General features: G+C 45.6%; 1 protein-coding gene across 1 annotated transcript; it reads right to left on the bottom strand.

Moving 5' to 3' along the window:
- Nucleotides 1-301: 301 nt before the first annotated feature.
- LOC145862971 (lon protease homolog, mitochondrial-like) lies at nucleotides 302-11,945 on the bottom strand. Its single transcript, XM_082967841.1, has 6 exons — nucleotides 11,931-11,945; nucleotides 11,717-11,803; nucleotides 3,183-3,372; nucleotides 3,035-3,038; nucleotides 945-1,024; nucleotides 302-321 (listed from the first exon to the last, which is right to left on the bottom strand). Exons 1-6 carry the CDS (start codon nucleotides 11,943-11,945, stop codon nucleotides 302-304), a joined length of 396 nt encoding a protein of 131 aa, XP_082823967.1.
- Nucleotides 11,946-21,488: the final 9,543 nt, after the last annotated feature.

Below are 21,488 nucleotides of genomic sequence, written 5' to 3'. Positions count from 1 at the left end.
AATGACTAAGTGGTACTATGCTTAGCAATGGACTTGAACTACTTATCTCAATTTATCTTTGAGCATATATATGACTTGTAGGCTGCATGTCTTCTCAAGTTTACTAGGGTGAGATGCCTGCAGACATTAGACCTGGAGTGGAGCTCTTCGGATGTCTTTGGGGCATGTTTGTGTCTAATTAAGACATTTACTTTATTTCAAATCCGAGTGTCTAATCGTCTGGGTAGTGTACTTTCTAGTAGTACAGTTGCCTGCATTGTTAGACATGCCAAAGGTGATGGGATAACCAATAATATACAAGTTACCGGCAGCCTTTTCTTTCTGCAGAAATTAGCAACGATATGTTATGAAACCACTGTGGGCATGAAGGATTGTGTTCAAAATGACTACTCAAGTTTGTGTTTCAACAGATTAAATGCATCTTTGGTAAATAAAAAATACCTACGTCTCGGCTGCGTAGCAGCGACATGACCAACTGTGGTAGTTTGGGTATTTTCATATTACTGTTCTAAAGCTGGCAGCCCAACGCGTCCCCTTCTGAGGCCTAATGTACTTCAACACATCAGGGGATTGAACATTGCTGATAGAAATGCAACTTAGAGCTAAACCTTGCCTATTCTATATGAGACAATCGTACCTGTTCTACACCATACATTACTATCGAACGTTCTTTGTTTTACACTCCTGAACAGACCCCCTGCTCCATGTCTGGTCCAACTGCTCATCTGTAGGGCTTTAAACAGCAAGTGAATGTACTTAACAAATCACTCATCAGAAAATCTGGTTTCAGGGTGTCCTAAAGTCCATTACTGTGAATGTAGACAGACCATTATCCATCCTTTGGAGCCCCTCGGGCACCAGTCTCATAGCTTAATATGATTCGGTGTTCATTGTTGTGGAAAGACAGTGCGGTACATCTTGGTGTAATGATCCACAAAGTGAACCTCCAGGCCCTCTGATTAACTCTAGCAGGTCAGAGCAGTCCTTGTTCTCAGCTGGTAAAATCAGGCAGGTCACACCTGGCCTGGTGAGAGAAGGGAGGAATGTTTAAACAGATTCATTACGACACTGCTAATAGAAAAACTTTCAGAACAAACTGCCATACAGTGCTTTCGGAAAGTATTCAGACCCCTTGATTTTTCGCCATTATGTTACAGCCTTATTCTAAAATGTATTAAATGTTTTTTCCCCCCAATCAATCTATATACACCATAATGACAAAGCAAAAACTTGTTTTTAGAGTTGTTTGTAAACGTATTAAATAAATCAAATTTTATGTCACATTAGCCAAATACAACAGGTGTAGACCTTGAAATGCTTACTTCCAAGCCCTTAACCAAATAGTTCAAAGTATTTACTAAATAAACAAAAGTTAAAAAAATCGAATCAATCAAAAAGTAACAAGAAATGTATATAACAATAACGAGGGTATATACAGGGGGTACCGGTTAGTCAAGGTAATTTGTAAAGTGACTATGCATAGATGAAACAGCGAGTAGCAGCAGTGTAAAAACAAATTGGGGGGTGGCCATTTGATTAGTTGTTCAGCAGTCTTATGGCTTGGGGTAGAAGCTGTTAAGGAGCCTTTTGGTCCTAGACTTGGCGCTCTGGTACCGCATGCCGTGCGGTGCGGTAGCAGAGAGAACAGTCTGTGACTTGGGTAACTGGAGTCTTTGACCATTTTTTGGGCCTTCCACTGACACCGCCTAGTATATAGGTCCTGGATGTCAGGAAGCTTGGCCCCAGTGGTGTACTGGGTCATACGCACTACCCTCTAGTGCCTTACGGTCAAATGCCGAGCAGCTGTAGAACTTTTTGAGGATCTGGGGACCATTGACAAATCTTTTCAGTCTTCTGAGGGGGAAAAGGTGTTGTCGTGCCCTCTTTACAACTGTCTTGGTGTGTTTGGACCATGATAGTTTGTTGGTGATGTGGACAACAAGGAACTTGAAAGCAAACCATGAGGAGTGGCTTCCTTCTGGCCACTACCATAAAGGCCTGTTTGGTGGAGTGCTGCAGAGATGGTTGTCCTTCTGGAAGGTTCTCACATCTCCACAGTGGAGCTCTGTCAGAGTGACCATCGGGTTCTTGGTCACCTCCCTGACCAAGGCCCTTCTCACCTGATTGCTCAGTTTGGCCAAGCGGCCAGCGCCAGGAAGAGTCTTGGTGGTTCCAAACTTCTTCCATATAAGAATGGAGGCCACTGTGTTCTTGGGGACCTTCAATGCGGCAGAAATGTTTTGGTAACCTTCCCCAGATCTGTGCCTCGACACAATCCTGTCTCGGAGCTCTACGGACAATTCCTTTGACCTCATGGCTTGGTTTTTGCTCTGACATGCACTGCCAACTGTGGGTCCTTATATAGACAGTTGTGTACCTTTCCAAACCATGTCCAATCAATTACATTTACCACAGGTGGATTACAATCAAGTTGTACAAACATCTCAAGGATGATCAATGGTAACAAGATGCACCTGAGCTTAATTTCAAGTCTCATAGGATAGGGTCTGAATACTTATGTAAATAAACTATTTATGTTTTCGCTTTGTTATTATGGGGTATTGTGTGTAGATTGAGGATTTTTATTCCTTTAATCCATTTTAGAATAAGGCTGTAACGTAACAAAATGTGGAAAAAGGGAAGGGGTTGGAATACTTTCCGAATGCAATGTATTCAACCATATCTATCAGAGGAGGCTGGTGGGAGGAGCTATTTAAGGACAGGGTCATTGTAATGGCTGGAATAGTATAAATGGAACCAAGTCAAACATGTGGTTTCCATATGCTTGATACTGTTCTATTTATTCCATTCCAGCCATTACAATGATCCTGTCCTATAGCTCCTCCCACCAGCCTCTGATATCTATGCATACTACACTGTCATTTCCAGTTTCAGACTACCATTGTGCCCTCATGATTTATTATGAACAGGCTTTCAGAATAAAATATTGAACCATCAAACTAAGTCACATACAAAACATATTGTTTGCATTTAGTTTTGAATATCAGCTATCTGGAAGAGTTACTTCACATACCGTTCTACTATAACAAACTAACAGGCTACTTGAAGTACATTTTGTTTCCTTCTTGGTTAATGTCCTCATAAAAGGAATCAATTGGTGAATCTATCCCACGAAAGTCCCTGGTGAATAAACAGTGTGTTATTAGTAAAAGTGATGTGACTCATAGCAATAGTCTTCTCCTTGATGCCTCCCACAGGCAGGATCTTTCCGGTCAGGGACACCTCTCCTGTCATGGCCACATTCTCTCGCACTGGCGTGTTGGTCGCCAGGGACAGCAGAGCCGTAACGATGGTGCAGCCGGCACTGGGCCCGTCCTTGGGAGTAGCACCCAGTAAACAACCATAGTAGTCCTCAGTGAGTGATACAGGGAGAGAAGAGCTTAATAAGAAACTTCTTCATGATGTTGTAGTTATGTATAAAAATCAATACAGAACACAGTTCCTTTTGGTGTTGCTTGTCTACAGTGGATGCTTGTGTACATTGAAGGTCCCTTCTCATATAATACTGTAATAATTTTTTTATTTAATTAAGAACAAATTCTTATTTACAGTGACGGCCTACCAGGGAACAGTAGGTTAACTGCCTTGTTCAAGAGCAGAACGAGGGAATTCGATCCAGCAACCTTTCGGTTACTGGCCCAATGCTCTAACCACTAGGCTACCTGCCGGGTATATGACATGAAGATCAGATAACATGGTCAGTACATGTGCATCGAAATATGTACATCGAGGCAAAAACACCAAACTGACACAGTTTGTACGAAAGAGATGTGCAGATACAGGTGTATACAAGACAAAGCGTTAAAACTAGTCTAAGGACAGTGCCATGACATCAACCCTACATCAGGGACGTGCAGATGGAGATGGGAGCCAGAAAATAAGTCATTGTCCGGCTGCTGCTTCATGAGGAAGGCCCTGGTGAAGGTACTGGCCGCTCTTAGCACGCTCCATCACTTGACGAACCCACAACCCTGTGGCTCAGTTGGTAGAGCATGGTGTTTGCAACGCCAGCATGGTGTGTGCAACGCCAGGGTTGTGGGTTCGATTCCCACGGGGGGCCAGTACAAAAAAAATGCATGAAATGTATGCATTCACTACTGTAAGTCGCTCTGGATAAGAGCGTCTGCTAAATGACTAAAATGTAAATGTAAATATCTTCAAGCTGCCCTGTGATCTCCTGGGGCCATCCTTATCCTTACTCCCCGTGTCCCGTGGCTGTCTTAGGGACATCTCTATAAACAGCATAGTGCCACCTGGAGAGGAGCGATGAAGGGGTGGGGACTTTAAGATCAGTGTTGTTTGTATTGTTCTCTATGGAGAGAACAATAATGCTCGTAAAACACGTCTCTTCCACACTGAACAAAAATATTAACGTAAAGTGTTGGTCCCATGTTTCATGAGCTGAAATAAAATATGTTTCATATGAACAAAAAGCTTATTTCTCGAAAATGTTGTGCTCAAATTTGTTTACATCCCTGTTAGTGAACATTTCTCATTTGCCAAAATAATGCATTCACCTGACAGGTGTGGCATATCAAGAAGCTGATTAAACAGCATGATCATTACGCAGGTGCACCTTGTGCTGGGGACAAAAGGCCACTAAAATGTGCAGTTTTGTCACACAACACAATGCCACAGATGTTTCAAGTTGAGGGAGTGTGCAATTGGCATGCTGACTGTGAGAACATCCATCAGAGCTGTTGCCAGAGAACTTCATGTTAATTTCTCTACCATAAGCCGCCTCTAACGTAGGTTTTAGAGAATTTGGCAGCATCCGGCCTCTCAACTACAGACCATGTGTAACCACGCTAGACCAGGACCTCCACATCTGGCTTCTTCACCTGCGGGATGGTCTGAGATGAGCCACCCAGACAGCTGATGAAACTGTTAGTTTGTACACCTGAAGAGTTTCTGCACAAAATGTTAGAAACAGTCTCAGGGAAGCTCATCTGCATGCTCATCATCCTCACCAGGGTCTTGACCTGACTGTAGTTCGGTGTTGTAACTGATTTCAGTGGGCAAATGCTCACCTTTGATGGCCACTGGCATGCAAGGTGAGATATGTGAAAGAAATAGGTTTTGATTATGTTTTACTGGTAATGGGGACATACGTAAATGCCAACAAAACTTTTTAGTCAGTGTGGTGTGTGTAACCTTTATTTAATTAGGCAAGTCAGTTAAGAACAAATTCTTATTTACAATGACGGCCTACCCCAGCCAAACCCGGACAACACTGGTCCAATTGTACGCCGCCCTATGGGACTCCCAATCAAATCAAATTTATATAGCCCTTCTTACATCAGCTGATATCTCAAAGTGCTGTACAGAAACCCAGCCTAAAACCCCAAACAGCAAGCAATGCAGGTGTAGAAGCACGGTGGCTAGGAAAAACTCCCTAGAAAGGCCAAAACCGAGGAAGAAACCTAGAGGAACCAGGCTATGAGGGGTGGCCAGTCCTCTTCTGGCTGTGCAGGGTGGATATTATAACAGAACATGGCCAAGATGTTCAAATGTTCATAAATGACCTGCATGGTCAAATAATAATAATCACAGTAGTTGTCGAGGGTGCAACAAGTCAGCACCTCAAGAGTAAATGTCAGTTGGCTTTTCATAGCCGATCATTGAGAGTATCTCTACCGCTCCTGCTGTCTCTAGAGAGTTGAAAACAGCAGGTCTGGGACAGGTAGCACGTCCGGTGAACAGGTCAGGGTTCCATAGCCGCAGGCAGAACAGTTGAAACTGGAGCAGCAGCACGGCCAGGTGGACTGGGGACAGCAAGGAGTCATCATGCCAGGTAGTCCTGAGGCATGGTCCTAGGGCTCAGTTCCTCCGAGAGAGAGAGAGAAAGAAAGAAAGAGAGAATTAGAGAGAGCATACTTAAATTCATCACACAGGACACTGGATAAGACAGGAGAAATACTCCAGATATAACAGACTGACCCTAGCCCCCCGACACAAACTACTGCAGCATAAATACTGGAGGCTGAGACAGGAGAGGTCAGGAGACACTGTGGCCCCATCCGATGATACCCCCGTACAGAGCCAAACAGGCAGGATATAACCCCACCCACTTTTCCAAAGCACAGCCCCCACACCACTAGAGGGATATCTTCAACAACCAACTTACCATCCTGAGACAAGGCCAAGTATAGCCCACAAAGATCTCCGCCACGGCACAACCCAGACAGGAAGACCACGTCAGTGACTCAACCCACTCAAGTGACACACCCCTCCTAGGGATGGCATGGAAGAGCACCAGTAAGCCAGTGATTCAGCCCCTGTAATAGGGTTAGAGGCAGAGAATCCCAGTGGCGAGAGAGGAACTGGCCAGGCAGAGACAGCAAGGGCGGTTCGTTGCTCCAGAGCCTTTCTGTTCACCTTCACACTCCTGGGCCAGACTACACTCAATCATATGACCTACTGAAGAGATGAGTCTTCAGTAAAGACTTAAAGGTTGAGACCGAGTCTGCGTCTCTCACGTGGGTAGGCAGACCATTCCATAAAAATGAAGCTCTATAGGAGAAAGCCCTGCCTCCAGCTGTTTGCTTAGAAATTCTAGGGACAATTAGGAGGCCTGCGTCTTGTGACCGTAGCGTACGTGTAGGTATGTACGGCAGGACCAAATCGGAAAGATAGGTAAGAGCAAGCCCATGTAATGCTTTGTAGGTTAGCAGTAAAACCTTGAAATCAGCCCTTGCCTTAACAGGAAGCCAGTGTAGGGAGGCCAGCACTGGAGTAATATGATAATTTTTTGTGTTCTAGTCAGGATTCTAGCAGCCGTATTTAGCACTAAATGAAGTTTATTTAGTCCTTTATCCGGGTAGCCGGAAAGTAGAGCATTGCAGTAGTCTAACCTAGAAGTAACAAAAGCATGGATTAATTGTTCTGCATAATTTTTGGACAGAAAGTTTCAGATTTTTGCAATGTTAGGTAGATGGAAAAAAGCCTGTCCTTGAAACAGTCTTGATATGTTCGTCAAAAGAGAGATCAGGGTCCAGAGTAACGCCGAGGTCCTTTACAGTTTTATTTGAGACGACTGTACAACCATCAAGATTAATTGTCAGATTCAACAGATCTCTTTGTTTCTTGGGACCTAGAACAAGCATCTCTGTTTTGCCATCCACTTCCTTATGTCTGAAACACAGGCTTCTAGCGAGGGCAATTTTGGGGCTTCACCATGTTTCATTGAAATGTACAGCTGTGTGTCATCCACATAGCAGTGAAAGTTAACATGTTTTCGAATGACATTCCCAAGATATAAAATATATAGTGAAAACAATAGTGGTCCTAAAACGGAACCTTGAGGAACACTGAAATGTACAGTTGATTTGTCAGAGGACAAACCATTCACAGAGACAAACTGATATCTTTCCGACAGATAAGATCTAAACCAGGCCAGAACTTGTCTGTGTAGACCAATTTGGGTTTCCAATCTCTCCAAAAGAATGTGGTGATCGATGGTATTAAAAGCATCACTAAGGTTTAGGAGCACGAGGACAGATGCAGAGCCTCGGTCTGACGCCATTAAAAGGTAATTTACCACCTTCCCGTGCAGTCTCAGTGCTATGATGGGGTCTAAAATCAGACTGAAGAATTTCGTATACATTGTTTGTCTTCGCGAAGGCAGTGAGTTGTTGTGCAACAGCTTTTTCAAAAATGTTTTGAGAGGAATGGAAGATTCTATATAGTTTTTTATATTTTCTGGGTCAAGGTTTGGCTTTTTCAAGAGAGGCTTTATTACTGCCACTTTTAGTGAGTTTGGTACACATCCGGTGGATAGAGAGCCGTTTATTATGTTCAACATAGGAGGGCCAAGCACAGGAAGCCGCTCTTTCAGTAGTTTAGTTGGAATAGGGTCCAGTATGCAGCTTGAAGGTTTAGAGGCCATAATTATTTTCATCATTGTGTCAAGAGATATAGTACTAAAACACTTGAGTGTCTCCCTTGATCCCAGGTCCTGGCAGAATTGTGCAGACCCAGGACAACTGAGCTTTGGAGGAATACGCAGATTTAAAGAGGAGTCCGTAATTTGCTTTCTAATGATCATGATCCATCAAAAGAAGTTCATGAATTTATTACTTCTGAAGTGAAAGCCATCCTCTCTTGGGGAATGCTGCTTTTTAGTTAGCTTTGCGACAGTATCAAAAAGACATTTCGGATTGTTCTTATTTTCCTCAATTAAGTTGGAAAAATAGGATGATCAAGCAGCAGTGAGGGCTCTTCGATACTGCACGGTACTGTCTTTCCAAGCTAGTCGGAAGACTTCCAGTTTGGTGTGGCGCCATTTCCGTTCAAATTTTCTGGAAGCTTGCTTCAGAGCTCGTGTATTTTCTGTATACCAGGGAGCTAGTTTCTTATGACAAATGTTTTTTGTTTTTAGGGGTGCAAGGGTATAGGGTATTGTGCAAGGTTAAATTGAGTTCCTCGGTTAGGTGGTTAACTGATTTTTGTCCTCTGACGTCCTTGGGTAGGCAGAGGGAGTCTGGAAGGGCATCAAGGAATCTTTGAGTTGTCTGAGAATTTATAGCACGACTTTTGATGCTTCTTGGTTGGGGTCTGAGCAGATTATTTGTTGCAATTGCAAACGTAATAATATGGTGATCCGATAGTCCAGCATTATGAGGAAAAACATTAAGATCCACAACATTTATTCCATGGGACAAAACTAGGTCCAGAGTATGACTGTGGCAGTGAGTAGGTCCAGAGACATGTTGGACAAACCCACTGAGTCGATGATGGCTCCGAAAGCCTTTTGGAGTGGGTCTGTGGACTTTTCCATGTGAATATTAAAGTCACCAAAAATGTGAATATTATCTGCTATGACTACAATGTCCGATAGGAATTCAGGGAACTCAGTGAGGAACACTGTATATGGCCCTGGAGGCCTGTAAACAGTAGCTATAAAAAGTGATTGAGTAGGCTGCATAGATTTCATGACTAGAAGCTCAAAAGACGAAAACGTCATTTTTTTTTGTAAATTGAAATTTGCTATCGTAAATGTTAGCAACACCTCCGCCTTTGCGGGATGCACGGGGGATATGGTCACTAGTGTAACCAGGAGGTGAGGCCTCATTTAACACAGTAAATTCATCGGGCTTAAGCCATGTTTCAGTCAGGCCAATCACATCAAGATTATGATCAGTGATTAGTTCATTGACTATAACTGCCTTTGAAGTGAGGGATCTAACATTAAGTAGCCCTATTTTGAGATGTGAGGTATCACGATCTCTTTCAATAATGGCAGGAATGGAGGTCTTCATTCTAGTGAGATTGCTAAGGCGAACACCGCCATGTTTAGTTTTGCCCAACCTAGGTCAAGGCACAGACACGGTCTCAATGGGGATAGCTGAGCTGACTACACTGACTGTGCTAGTGGCAGACTCCACTAAGCTGGCAGGCTGGCTAACAGCCTGCTGCCTGGCCTACACCCTATTTCATTGTGGAGCTATGGGAGTTAGAGCCCTGTCTATGTTCGTAGATAAGGTGAGAGCACCCCTCCAGCTAGGATGGAGTCTGTCACTCCTCAACAGGCCAGGCTTGGTCCTGTTTGTGGGTGAGTCCCAGAAAGAGGGCCAATTATCTACAAATTCTATCTTTTGGGAGGGGCAGAAAACAGTTTTCAACCAGCGATTGAGTTGTGAGACTCTGCTGTAGAGCTCATCATTCCCCCTAACTGTGAGGGGGCCAGAGACAATTACTCGATGCCGACACATCTTTCTAGCTGATTTACACGCTGAAGCTATGTTGCGCTTGGTGACCTCTGACTGTTTCATCCTAACGTCGTTGGTGCCGACGTGGATAACAATATCTATATACTCTCTACACTCGCCAGTTTTAGCTTTAGCCAGCACCATCTTCAGATTAGTCTTAACGTCGGTAGCCCTGCCCCCTGGTAAACAGTGTATGATCGCTGGATGATTCGTTTTAAGTCTAATACTGCGGGTAATGGAGTCGCCAATGACTAGGGTTTTCAATTTGTCAGAGCTAATGGTGGGAAGCTTCGGCATCTCAGACCTCGAAACGGGAGGAGTAGAGACCAGAGAAGGCTCGGCCTCTGACTCCGACTCGCTGCTTAATGGGGAGAACCGTTTGAAAGTTTCTGTCGGCTGAATGAGCGACACTGGTTGAGCATTCCTACAGCATTTCCCTCCAGAAGCCATGAGAAAGTTGTCCGACTGCGGGGACCGTGCGAGGGGACTTATGCTAACGTTACTATCTGTACTTACTGGTGGCACAGACGCTGTTTCATCCTTTCCTACACTGAAATGACCCTTGCCTAACGATTGCGTCTGAAGCTGGGCTTGCAGCACAGCTATCCTCGCCGTAAGGCAATCGTTCTCCTGTATATTATGAGTACAACGACTGCAATTAGAAGGCATCATGTTAATGTTACTACTTAGCTTCGGCTGTTGGAAGTCCTGACGAACCATGTCCAGATAAAACGTCCGGAGTGAAAAAAGTTGAATGAAAATAAGTTGAGTGAGGGAAAAACTAAAAATATAAACGGTAATTAAAAAGTAAAAACCGTAAAGTTGTCAGGTAGCAAAGTAAGATTGGCAACAAAACACACAGCAGCACGTAAACAAGTCTGCAAGTTGTGACCGGAAATTAAGTTGTGACCAATCACGGCCGGATGTGATTCAGTCTGGATTCGAACCAGGGACTGTAGTGATGCCTCTTGCACTGAGATACAGTGCCTTAGACCGCTGCATCCATGTGTGTGTGTTACCTATTTAACTGTACTGGAATGCTTACAAGGCCGCTAAAATCTTAAATATCGGTATCGTTTTTTTTTCGCAAGGAAAATATTGGATATCGGTATTGGCCAAAAATGTCATATCGGTGCATCACTAATTAAGACCTTTAGTATTTATTGGAAATGAGATTCAAGCTCATCACCATGCATTTTTACCACCCTGTGAAGTTCAACACATGAATCATGAATCATCTGTAGCTAATAAACTGTCCACACAACACAGACAATTTTCTGTTTCCATCAGGTCTGTCATTAGTTTGTTATCCGACAGATACTTTACTCAATTAACAATGGTTGGATGGAAACATTGTTAATGACTCAATGTTTGATGTAAGATGGGGTGGGTGTTTTGCTTTGTGATGTAAAGCATGTGTTGACTTTGTCTTCTCTATGCGTTGTATGTTGAGACAGCTGTCTGATTGAATCTAATGTCGTAGGGCCTCCCGAGTGGCGCAACGGTCCAAGGCACTACATCGCGGTGCTAGCTGCGTTAACTACAGATCCTGGTTCGATACCGGGCTGTCACAACCGGGAGATCCCATGAGGCGACGCACAATTGGCCCAGTGTTGTCTGGGATAGGGGAGGGTTTGGCAGGCCGGGATGTCCTTGTCCCATCGCGCTCTAGCGACTTCTGTGGCGGGCAGGGTGCATGCACACTGACGCGGTCGCCAGGTGTACGGTGTTTTCCTCTGACACATTGGTGCGGCTGGCTTCCAGGTTAAGCGTGCATTGTGTCAAGAAGCAGTGCGGCTTGGCAGGGTTGTGTTTTGGAGGACGCAGAGCTCTCGACCTTCGCCTCTCCAAGTCCGTACGGGAGTTGCAGCTGTAACTACCAATTGAAAAATGACAAAATTGGGGAGAAAAAGGGGTACATTTAAAAAATAAAAAAAATCTAATCTCGTAACACATTAACACATGGCTAGTTGTTCCTGGGCCACATATCCAGACATGTTGATCATCTCCATGCGGTCTCTCAGGGGCTCTGTGATGGTGTCAGTCACATTGACAGTGCAGATAAACAGAACCTGGAAAGAACACAAGGACACAAACTGTTTAATTCAAGACCATGATCCATTCATTATTAGTGTTGGGCTGTAACTAAAGCCTGCACACACTGAATCCTAATGGGGGTTTGTGTGTGTGACCACCTACCTTGGACAGGTACATACTATAACAGGTACATCCTAACAGGTATGTGTGTGTGTGTGTGTGTGTGTGTGTGTGTGTGTGTGTGTGTGTGTGTGTGTGTGAGTGTGTGTGTGTGTGTGTCCACCTACATTGGACAGGACCACAGGCACATCTAGGTAGTGATCCAGAAAGTTGAAGTTCTGTTCTCTAAAATGACGTTGGAGGCGGCTTATGGTACAGAAATTAACATAAAATGATCTGGCAACAGCTCTGGTGGACATTCCTGTAGTCAGCATGCCAATTGCACACTCCCTCAAAACTTGAGGACTCTGTGGTATTGTGTTGTGCGACAACTGCACATTTTAGAGTGGCCTTGTATTGTCCCTAGCACAAGGTGCACCTGTGTAATGATCATGCTGTTTAATCAGCTTCCTGATATGCCACACCTGTCAAGTGGATGGATTATCTTGGCAAAGGAGAAATGCTCACTAACAGGGATGTGAACAAATTTGTGCACAACATTTTAGAGAAATAAGCTTTTTGTGAGTATGGAACATTTCTGGGATCTTTTCTTTCAGCTCATGAAACATGGAACACTTATTAACATGTTACATTTATATTTTTGTTCAGTGTACATAGACCAACACAGTGGACGCGTCATAATACCCATGAAACCTAGCGGTAAAACCTCAGCAAAACCTCAGCAGAGAAGATCTCAGCAAGTCTACAAATTCCTGCAGGAAATTCCTGCACGTCATCTCGAGCCGACACTGTCAGCTACCGTTCACCAGAGTTATCAGAGACCGTTGTGCCCAGAGAACTTCTGTGCCCAATCCATTAATTTGTGTCCCTTTTCTCTTTCTTAGCTAGCCACTGCCTACACTTTAGCTAGCTAATTAGCAGAAAAGTAGATCAAAAAATCACTTTGTTTACTTAGCCTAGATAATTGTTTGTACCGTATGTCGACATTGGTGTCTATTTTAGACCTTATGATATTTTTCAAGGATGAGCATAAGAGCATTAAAAGGGAAGAAGACCACTTCTGGCCATGTGGAGAAGTGCAGCTATAGTGAGGGGCGATTTACCGGTTTGGTCAGGGCCAGCATGAGGGATAAAGTTTATCCTGTGTAGCTAGTGTAGCTATAAAGTTAAGTTTGAGCATCTTAGCAATACAATGTTATGTTTCACTATATTGGATCACTCCAATAAATTGTTATCACTCCGTGGCAGAGGGATACATCCGAGGAGAGGATTTACTCCTGTGTACAGCTGTGTCACGGCTGGGGTCCGCCTCTATATATAGACCCCATGGCCGCAACACACATTTTCTTTCATTTTCTAAGCGGACGTCCGTATGGTTTGAGGTACAAACTTTCTGAAGTTCGCTTGGTAAGTCACTGGTAAGTGTAATATCTTGCGTAGAAGTATACTCACTGGCTGTTTGCAGCCTGGAGCAGCCGGCCACATGGCCAGCCCCTCATCTTGAGTGCTCTACTCGCTGCGTGCGGTTGATCTGTATCTTCCGCCCGTGGTTTGTCGTACTTGTGTTTCCTTAGCATTACACTACGACTCCGTGTGCATCCATTTGTATGGTGGCTCTTGCTGCCACACACTGTAATTTACCTTACACAACTTGCCGACTGGCTTGTTCTATGTGTGTGTTGTGAAATGCTTTAACATTCTCTACTAATTACCATGCAGGTTTGTTTTCTTCTTGTTCTTTCCCCTGCAGAGTGTAAGAGTATAGTGGTGGGCTTTCCACGACGTTGAGACATTAACTTTGGAGTTCCTTAATTAACGGAGTTACTCATATGGTGCTGTTTTTAGTGCTTGGACATTAAACAGGCTAGGTAATATTGCAGTTGCCGTAAAACAAAAATAAATATATTAAATCCATTACCTGGTTGCTGTTTTTTTTTCTCTGCCTGCTTTTCCCACACAGGTCTTCCCTGTTTTTTGCAGAGGTACTGGGTAATTTATCCCTCACCGGGTTCCTATTCCTCCAAGCGGGTCACAACATAAGCTTTCCCAGGGCGCCGGACCCCTGCTCCGTGGCCTTGTTGGCTTGGCTGAGCTTATGGCTTCCCTTTGTGGCAGGTGTGATGGTGGCATCCCCCTGGGGATCCGCATACCTCGTGTATGCATTGCCTGGGTTTGAGCCACGCTGAGAGGGCGGTGGAGCACCCTACTGGATGCCTGTTTTGTGTGGTGTTCTCAGAACGCCTGCGCCTGGCGGGATTGGAGGCCATGCGCGAGTGGGTCAGCCAGGCTCAGGTTGGGAACGAGCTCCCTCCCTCAGGAATGGTGCATCAGCGAGCTGTTAGTCCCTCTATTGGGCCCAGTACCCCTCCCAGGAAGCATGGTCGGAGCCACCACAGGCAGGGGCCATCTACTGCCAGTCCTGGACGGGGGCAGGAGTCGGACCGCTGGGACTACCTTGAACGGAGGGCGCATGCCCTGCGTCAGGAGGTTGATAGCTTCGATGGTGACGACAGCTGTTCCCTGTTGGCCAGTGATAGGCTGTTTCTGGGGGACGATACTGGCACTGTTCACCACCGTGAGCGGGGCTACCAGTCTGACAGGCCATCAGAAGCCGGCAGCGGAGTTTCATCACCCCCAACGGCTCGAAAGGCTATGAGGAGCCTACTCACTCGGGTAGCCACTGCACTGGACATCAAACTGGTGGACAGTGGTGACTCTCCATCTGTCCACATCTCTGCTGAGTTCCGTGAGGCCTTGCAGGAAAGCTGGGCCTCTGCCAGGGGGCGCTTCCAACTCACAGCAGAGACTGGACCATGGAGTTATGTTGCGGGCGCAGGGTCACTTGGCCTCCGGGAGTACCCGACCATGGACACCATGATAGCTGCCATGGTCCTCTCATACTGGGAGATTATAGGGCGGAACCTGCGACTGAAGCTGGGACCCTCCTGAGTCTTTGATACGGACGTGAAAGCCAATATGGGTCCCTCTGCTCTCTTGGCCGCCTTACCAACGTGATCATGCTGCTGCAGGCCTACCTGCAGACTCTGTTGCCTCAGCTGCAGGAGGGCACAGAGGAGCTCCTCTGGGAAGCGATAGAGTTGTCTTGCCTGCTTTCCCTGCTCCAGAGGGATGTGGCCATGTCGCAGGTGGTTACCTCCCGGGGCCAACTCTCGCTGGACCAAATCCCATCTGCCAGCTGCTCTCCAGAACACATTTGCCACTCTCCCCATCACCCCTGGGCTGATGTTTGGCCCAAGGGTTGATGACATTTTGGAGCAGACCGATAAGTAGTTGTAGGGACCGGGAGACCCTGAGATGGTTCATGCCGCCTCCTCAGGCCCCGGGTCCAAGGCAGATGGACCGTCGAATGACCGTGGGGTTCCTCTCCTGCCCCATCGCCTCGTGCTGAGGGACGACAGCTGGGAGGGTCACAGAGTGTGGTGGAGCAACAACCTGCCAACCGTCACCGCCATAAGGACGTGCCTTTGGGACCCATGCGGTCGGGGCGCCAGAGGAGAGGCGGGCCCTGGCAGGACCCCTGATGCACCCTTCCCTGGCCTCGAAGTGGGAGGAGGCTATGGAGTCCCCCTGGGTGATGTCCACAATGCTCGAGGAGTACCGATTCCAAATCTGGTGTCGGCCCCCGTCTTTCAGGGGACTTTGTGTCACCACGAAGAAAACAAATAAAACCCTGCGGCTGGAGATCTCCTCACTCCTGGACAAGGGTGCTATCCCCAGGATAGAATGGCTAGGTGGGTTCTACTCCATTTATTTTGTGGTCCCAGTGGTTTGTTACTCTGGACATGAAGGATGCATACTTCCATGTTCCTGTTCACCCAGCTCATTGGCAGTACCTCCGATTCGCTTTCGAAGGGATGGCTTACGAATTCATGGTTCTTCCCTTCGGCCTCTCCTTGGCAGCCCTCACTTTCACAAAGTGCATGGACACTGTCCTGGCACCTCTCACGTCCGAGGATTGTTGATCCTCAATTACCTGGACAATTGGCTGATTTGTGCCCCGACCAGGACCCAGGTCCTGTCAGACAGAGACATGCTCCTGACCCATATCGGCGGGCTGGGCATTACTGTAAATGACAAGAAGAGTTGTCTAACACCCACCCAGAGGGTGAGAGCACGCCTGCCCACCAGAAGGGTTCAGGCGATCTTATCTTGCTTTGACCACTTTCGGCAGGGGCTGGTGGAATCCGCCCTGACCTGTCAACACCTGTTGGGCTTGCTGACAGCGGCCTCGTTGCTGATTCCCCTGGGCCTCCTCCATCTCCGGCCACTTCAACGGTGGTTCAATTCCCACCGGCTGCACCTGAAGCGCCACCATCACCGCCAGCTGCGGGTGACCGCACAGTGCCTCAGGGCATTGTTGAGGTGGCACTGTCGCTCCTTTCTCTCAGGTGGGGTGGAGATGCTGAGGATGTGCTGCCGGGAACTGGTCAGCACAGTTGCCTCCGAGATCGGCTGGGGGGGGTGTGACCAAGATTGGTCACACCCCCCCAAAATTGTCTCTCAGCATTTCGTTACACCCGCAATAACATCTGCTAAACACGTGTATGTGACAAATACATTTGATTTGATCCAGTCGTGTAAGACACACTAGAACTCGGTCTGTGACATGTTTGAGAGGTTGGTGGAGCAGTGGTGGGCAGTGACAGACGTGTTGTCCAATCGGACCGTCACCAAGCTGCATCAGACCAGGACTCTTGAGCTCCCAGAAAACCACTGGCAAATAATGACAGAGATCAAGTATGTCTTGGCAACCCTAAAATGAGCAACCACCACCATGTCATCTGAAAGGTGTCCATCTTTAACATATACCCCATCACATTCAGGCTTCTGCAAACACATCTCCTCTACGGAAAGGATGACAGTCCCTCGGAAAACAGGGGACTATTAATGTATTAATGTATATTAAAACTAGGCTATATTGTATGTAGGTTAATACAGTGTTGTTAAAATTACAATATATTGTACGATAATAGTAGCCAAATGTTGTTCCTGTCATTGTCTTATTGAGAGTATTAGAATAAACAAAACCATTCATTTTTTGCATATTCATGAAAAATGTTTTTGAAGAATAGGATATGCAAAATTGTATAATATTTATTTCAAAAAGCCTTTAATATCAAATTGAAATAGCAAATGTTTTAATTTAGAAAATGAAATTAAAGGTTTTACAATTGGCTGCTTCTCAATGAAAATGTTTGTTTTTCGTACGCATGCAATTCACACAGGAGTAGGTTATCAGGGGAACCATTATTTTATTTAGTCAAGTTAATCTGCCAGGGTGCTAAAAAGGAGTAAAAATGTGCATTTGAATTTACGAAATGTCTGATCAATTTTATTCAAATCGTCAAAGAAAATTGTCTCTCAATACAACAAAATTCTGTTGATAAATCAAATGCATCAAAGGAATCAAAACCATAGCCTTAATGAAATTTAGGCCCTATTAAAGCCTCTAAATATAGGTTATCACTTCACAAAGCCGTTTCGAATGCCGTCATCAGCGAATGCAATGCCGAACCTGGGCCGGGATTCATCACCTTGGAATTGACAGCGCCTCAAATGCAGCGCCAAAGATAATCCGAAACAGGTATAGTCAGCGGAGCTCCATGGTGCATGGAATGAACAGAAAGCACCTCCATCTTTTATTTTGTATAGGTCATGTCATTTTACTCTGTGGGAAAAAAAAATAACAGTTAATGAGGGTCGGTTAGTCTGCAGCAAAATTGACAGAAATGTGCATCCCTATTGTCTCATCTTTCAATGTAAACTGTAAATGATTTTGTCTGTAATGTTATTTAAATTGCGTGTCGAACCCCAGGAAAACTAAAATCAAATCATATTTGTCATATGTGGCAAATACAATTGATGTAGACCTTACCGCTTACTTACACGCCCTTATTAACCAACAATGCAGTTTTAAGTAAATATTTACTAAATAAACTAAAGTAAAAAATGTTTTAAAAAGTAACATGAAAATAACAATAATGAGGCTATATACAGGGGGTACTGATACCAAGTCAAGGCCTTCCTCTGACACCGCCTAGTATATAGGTCCTGGATGGTAGGAATCTTCACGCCAGTGATGTACTGGGCTGTAAAGCACTACCCTCTGTAGCACCTTACGGTCGGATGCTGAGCAGTTGCAATACCAGGCAGTGATGCAATGGGTCAACTTTTTGAAGATCTGGGGACCCATTCCAAATCTTTTCAGTCTCCTGATGGGCAAAGGGTGTTGTACTGCCCTTTTCATGACTTTCTTGGTGTGTTTGGACCATGATAGTTTGTTGGTGATGTGGACACCAAGGAATTTGAAACTTTTGACCTGCTCCACTACCGCCCCATCGATGTGAATGGTGGCGTGTTCAGCCCTCCTTTTCCTGTAGTCCACGATCATCTCATTTGTCTTGCTCATTTTGAGTGAGAGGTTGTTGTCCTGGCACCACACTGCCAGGTCTCTCTGACCTCCTCACTTTAGGCTGTCTCATCGTTGTCGGTGATCAGGCCTACCGCTGTTGTGTCGTCAGCAAACTTAATGGTGTTGGATTCATGCCTGGCCATGCAGTCGTGGGTGAACAGAGAGGACAGGAGGGGACTAAGCACACACCCCCGAGGGGCCCCGTGTTGAGGATCAGCGTGGCAGATGTGTTGTTGCCTACCCTCACCACCTGGGTGCGGCCCATCAGGAATTCCATGATCCAGTTGCAAAGGGAGGTGTTTAGTCCCAGGGTCCTTAGCTTAGTTATGAGCTTTATGGGCACTATGGTGTTGAACGCTGAGCTGTAGTCAATAAATAGCATTCTCACATAAGTGTTCCTATTGTCCAGGTGGGAAAGGAAAAGTATGGATGGAGTGCGATTGAGATTGTGTCATCTGTGGATCTGTTGGGGCTTAATGAAAATTGGAGTGGGTCTAGGGTTTCTGGGATAATGGTGTTTATGTGAGCCATGACCAGCCTTTCAAAGCACTTCATGGCTACAGACCACGAGTGCTACGGGGCGGTAGGCAGGTTACCTTCACTTTCTTGGGCACAGGGACTATGGTGGTCTGGTTGAAACATATAGGTACTACAGACTCGGCCAGCTGGTCCGCACATTTTTATTTATTTTATTTTCACCTTTATTTAATCAGGTAGGCTAGTTGAGAACAAGTTCTCATTTACAACTGCGACCTGGCCAAGATAAAGTAAAGCAGTTTAACACATACAACACACGAGTTACACATGGAATAAACAAACATACAGTCAATAATACAGTAGAAAAAATCTATATACAGTGTGTGCAAATGAGGTAAGATAAGGGAGGTAAGGCAATAAATAGGCCATGGTGGCGAAGTAATTACAATATACCAATTAAACACTGGAGTGATTCATGTGCAGAAGATGAATGTGCAAGTAGAGATACTGGGGTGCAAAGGAGCAAGATAAATAAATAAATACAGTAAGGGGATGAGGTAGTTGGATGGGCTATTTACAGATGGGCTATGTACTGGTGCAGTGATCTGTGAGCTGCTCTGACAGCTGGTGCTTAAAGCTAGTGAGGGAGATATGAGTCTCCAGCTTGTGATTGTTGCAGTTCGTTCCAGTCATTGGCAGCAGAGAACTGGAAGGAAAGGCGACCAAAGGAGGAATTGGCTTTGGGGGTGACCAGTGAGATATACCTGCTGGAGCTCGTGCTATGGGTGGGTGTTACTAGGGTGACCAGTGAGCTGAGAATATGCGGGGCTTTACCTAGCAAAGACTTGTAGATGACCTGGAGCCAGTGGGTTTGGCGACTAGTATGAAGCGAGGGCCAGCCAACGAGAGTGTACAGGTCGCAGTGGTGGGTAGTATATGGGGCTTTGGTGACAAAATGGACGGCACTGTGATAGACTGCATCCAATTTGTTGAGTAGTGTGTTGGAGGCTATTTTATAAATGACATCGCTGAAGTCGAGGATCGGTAGGATGGTCAGTTTTACGAGGGTATGTTTGGTAGCATGAGTGAAGGATGCTTTGTTGCGATTCAGGAAGCCGATTCTAGATTTCATTTTGGATTGGAGATGCTTAATGTGAGTCTGGAAGGAGAGTTTACAGTCTAACCAGACACCTAGGTAGTTGTAGTTATCCACATATTCTAAGTCAGAAGCGTCCAGAGTAGTGATGCTGGACGGGCGGGCAGGTGCGGGCAGCGATTGGTTGAAGAGCATACATTTAGTTTTACTTGCATTTAAGAGCAGTTGGAGGCCACGGAAGGAGAGTTGTATGGCATTGAAGCTTGTCTGGAGGTTAGTTACCACAGTGTCCAAAGAAGGGCCAGAAGTATACAGAATGGTGTCGTCTCCGTAGAAGTGGATCAGAGAATCACCAGCAGCAAGAGCGACATCATTGATGTATACAGGGAAGAGAGTTGGCCCGAGAATTGAACCCTGTTGCACCCCCATAGAGACTGCCAGAGGTCCGGACAACAGGCCCTCTGATTTGAACTCTATCAGAGAAGTAGTTGGTGAACCAGGCGAGGCAGTCATTTGAGAAACCAAGGCTGTTCAGTCTGCCTATAAGAATGTGGTGATTGACAGAGTCGAAAGCCTTGGCCAGGTCGATGAATACGGCTGCACAGTAATGTCTCTTATCGATGGCGGTTATGATATCGTTTAGGACCTTGAGCGTGGCTGAGGTGCACCCATGACCAGCTCTGAAACCAGATTGCATAGCGGAGTAGGTACGGTGGGATTCAAAATGGTCAGTAATCTGTTTGTTAACTTGGCTTTCAAAGACCTTAGAAAGGCAGGGTAAGATAGGTATAGGTCTGTAGCAGTTTGGGTCTAGAGTGTCTCCCCCTTTGAAGAGGGGGATGATCGCGGCAGCTTTCCAATCTTTGGGAATCTCAGACGATACGAAAGAGGTTGAACAGGCTAGTAATAGGGGTTGCAACAATTTTGGCAGATCATTTTAGAAAGAGAGGTTCCAGATTGTCTAGCCTGGCTGATTTGTAGGGGTCCAGATTTTGCAGCTCTTTCAGAACGTCAGCTATCTGGATTTGGGTGAAGGAGAAATGGGGGAGGCTTTGGCGAGTTGCTGTGGGGGGGTGCAGGGCAGTTGACCGGGGTAGGGGTAGCCAAGCATGGCCAGCCACAGAAAAATGCTTATTGAAATTCTAAATTATAGTGGATTTATTGGTGGTGACAGTGTTTCCTAGCCTCAGTGCATTGGGCAGCTGGGAGGAGGTGCTCTTATTCTCCATGGACTTTACAGTGTCCCAGAACTTTATTGAGTTTGTGCTACAGGATGCAAATTTCTGTTTCAAAAAGCTAGCCTTAGCTTTCCTAACTGCCTGTGTATATTGGTTCCTAACTTCCCTGAAAAGTTGCATATCACGGGGGCTATTCGATGCTAATGCAGTACGCCACAGGATGGTTTTGTGCTGGTCAAGGGCAGTCAAGTCTGGAGTGAACCAAGGGCTATATCTGTTCCTGGTTTTAAATGTATTAATTTATTTAAGATGGTGAGGAAGGCACTTTTAAAGAATAACCAGGCATCCTCTACTGACGGGATGAGGTCAATATCCTTCCAGGATAACCGGGCCAGGTCAATTAGAAAGATCATGCT

The sequence above is a fragment of the Salmo salar genome, chromosome 23 (genome assembly GCF_965601325.2).
Source record: "Salmo salar chromosome 23, fSalSal1, whole genome shotgun sequence".
NCBI classification, from domain to species: Eukaryota; Metazoa; Chordata; class Actinopteri; order Salmoniformes; family Salmonidae; genus Salmo; species Salmo salar.
The sequence above is the reverse complement of the archived record's forward strand: the minus strand, read 5'-3'. Positions and strand labels throughout refer to the sequence as shown.